Source organism: Cyprinodon variegatus, unplaced genomic scaffold, assembly GCF_000732505.1.
Source record: "Cyprinodon variegatus isolate N-32 unplaced genomic scaffold, C_variegatus-1.0 Scaffold619, whole genome shotgun sequence".
NCBI classification, from domain to species: Eukaryota; Metazoa; Chordata; class Actinopteri; order Cyprinodontiformes; family Cyprinodontidae; genus Cyprinodon; species Cyprinodon variegatus.
The window spans coordinates 14,499-15,555 of NW_015151072.1; the positions used below are offsets into that span (position 1 = coordinate 14,499).

Consider the following 1,057-nt stretch of genomic DNA (forward strand, 5'->3'; position numbering starts at 1 on the left):
GGAAGGAAGGAAGGAAGGAAGGAAGGAAGGAAGGAAGGAAGGAAGGAAGGAAGGAAGGAAGGAAGGAAGGAAGGAAGGATCAATTAACAGGTAAACAGATAAAAAGACAGATGGATCAAAACTTTCCAGTTTTTAAAGCTAATATTGTTTTTTCTTCCTCCGCCTACATGATCAAAGTGTTACAATGAGGATTGTTACACAAACCTGAATTTAAAAGGAAAAAGAAATCAAAATAAACGAGAGATAGAAGATAGAGGGAACAGCAGCGAATAAATGAAAAAACATGATATATCCGTCTATTTCTAATCAGCAGCTGTTTAAGTTTCACATCCTGTTCCTTTTGTTCATGGGTCAAGGTTAGTTTAGACAGCTTCATGTCTCTTAAGAAACTGAAAAGTTAAACACGGCTTCTTATTACTTATTTAGGTTATTCTAGCGTTTTAAAAAATACGTTAAATGAATTAAAACAAGTGTAACAAAAAGTAAAAGAAAAAAATCTTGTAAAGCTGGAAAGATGGACCTTTCTGCCTTTAAAACCTGACAGGCCATGTTCACACCTCCACACTTTACAAGCAGCTCCACATTTCTCCACTTTATTGGGGGAAATTCTCATCCCAAGGGTATCGAAGCACTACAGAAGGAGCCCATCTAAAAATGCCACATCTTTTTCTTTTTTATCCAAATAGAGCAGACTTTGTTCAAATTGTTCTTCGGCTCGGTAAACAGTGAGTCTTATCAGGGCCGGCAGCTGAAGCAGCACTTTTCAAACACACATCAACACATTTCTATCTGAAAGGTGCTGAAATAACTAAAGTGAGGCTTTAGCTGAGTCAGTGAAACAGTCGGGAAATGATTGGGAATCCTCACCTTCTCCAGCTGACTGTGGACGTGCTGAACGATCAAATCTAAAGCTACAAAGTTGTCTCCACCTGCAGGAAAACAAAGTTGAGCAAATGAAATCCGCAACTTTAACAGAGCCTGCAAATGCAGAGAAACGGTATAAATCCGAATAAAAGTGACAGAAAACACAGAAAAACATCATTTTCTTCTTCATAAT

The 1,057-nt window shown here is 37.8% G+C and overlaps 1 protein-coding gene across 1 annotated transcript in view; it reads right to left on the reverse strand.

Annotated features, from left to right (window-relative positions):
• LOC107096377 (uridine-cytidine kinase-like 1) overlaps positions 1 to 1,057 on the reverse strand; it is a 35,064-nt gene that overhangs the window by 14,178 nt on the left and 19,829 nt on the right. Inside the window, exon 7 of the mRNA XM_015392996.1 lies at positions 868 to 978. Coding sequence (XP_015248482.1) covers positions 868 to 978 — 111 coding nt within the window. The remainder of the gene's footprint in view (positions 1 to 867; positions 979 to 1,057) is intronic.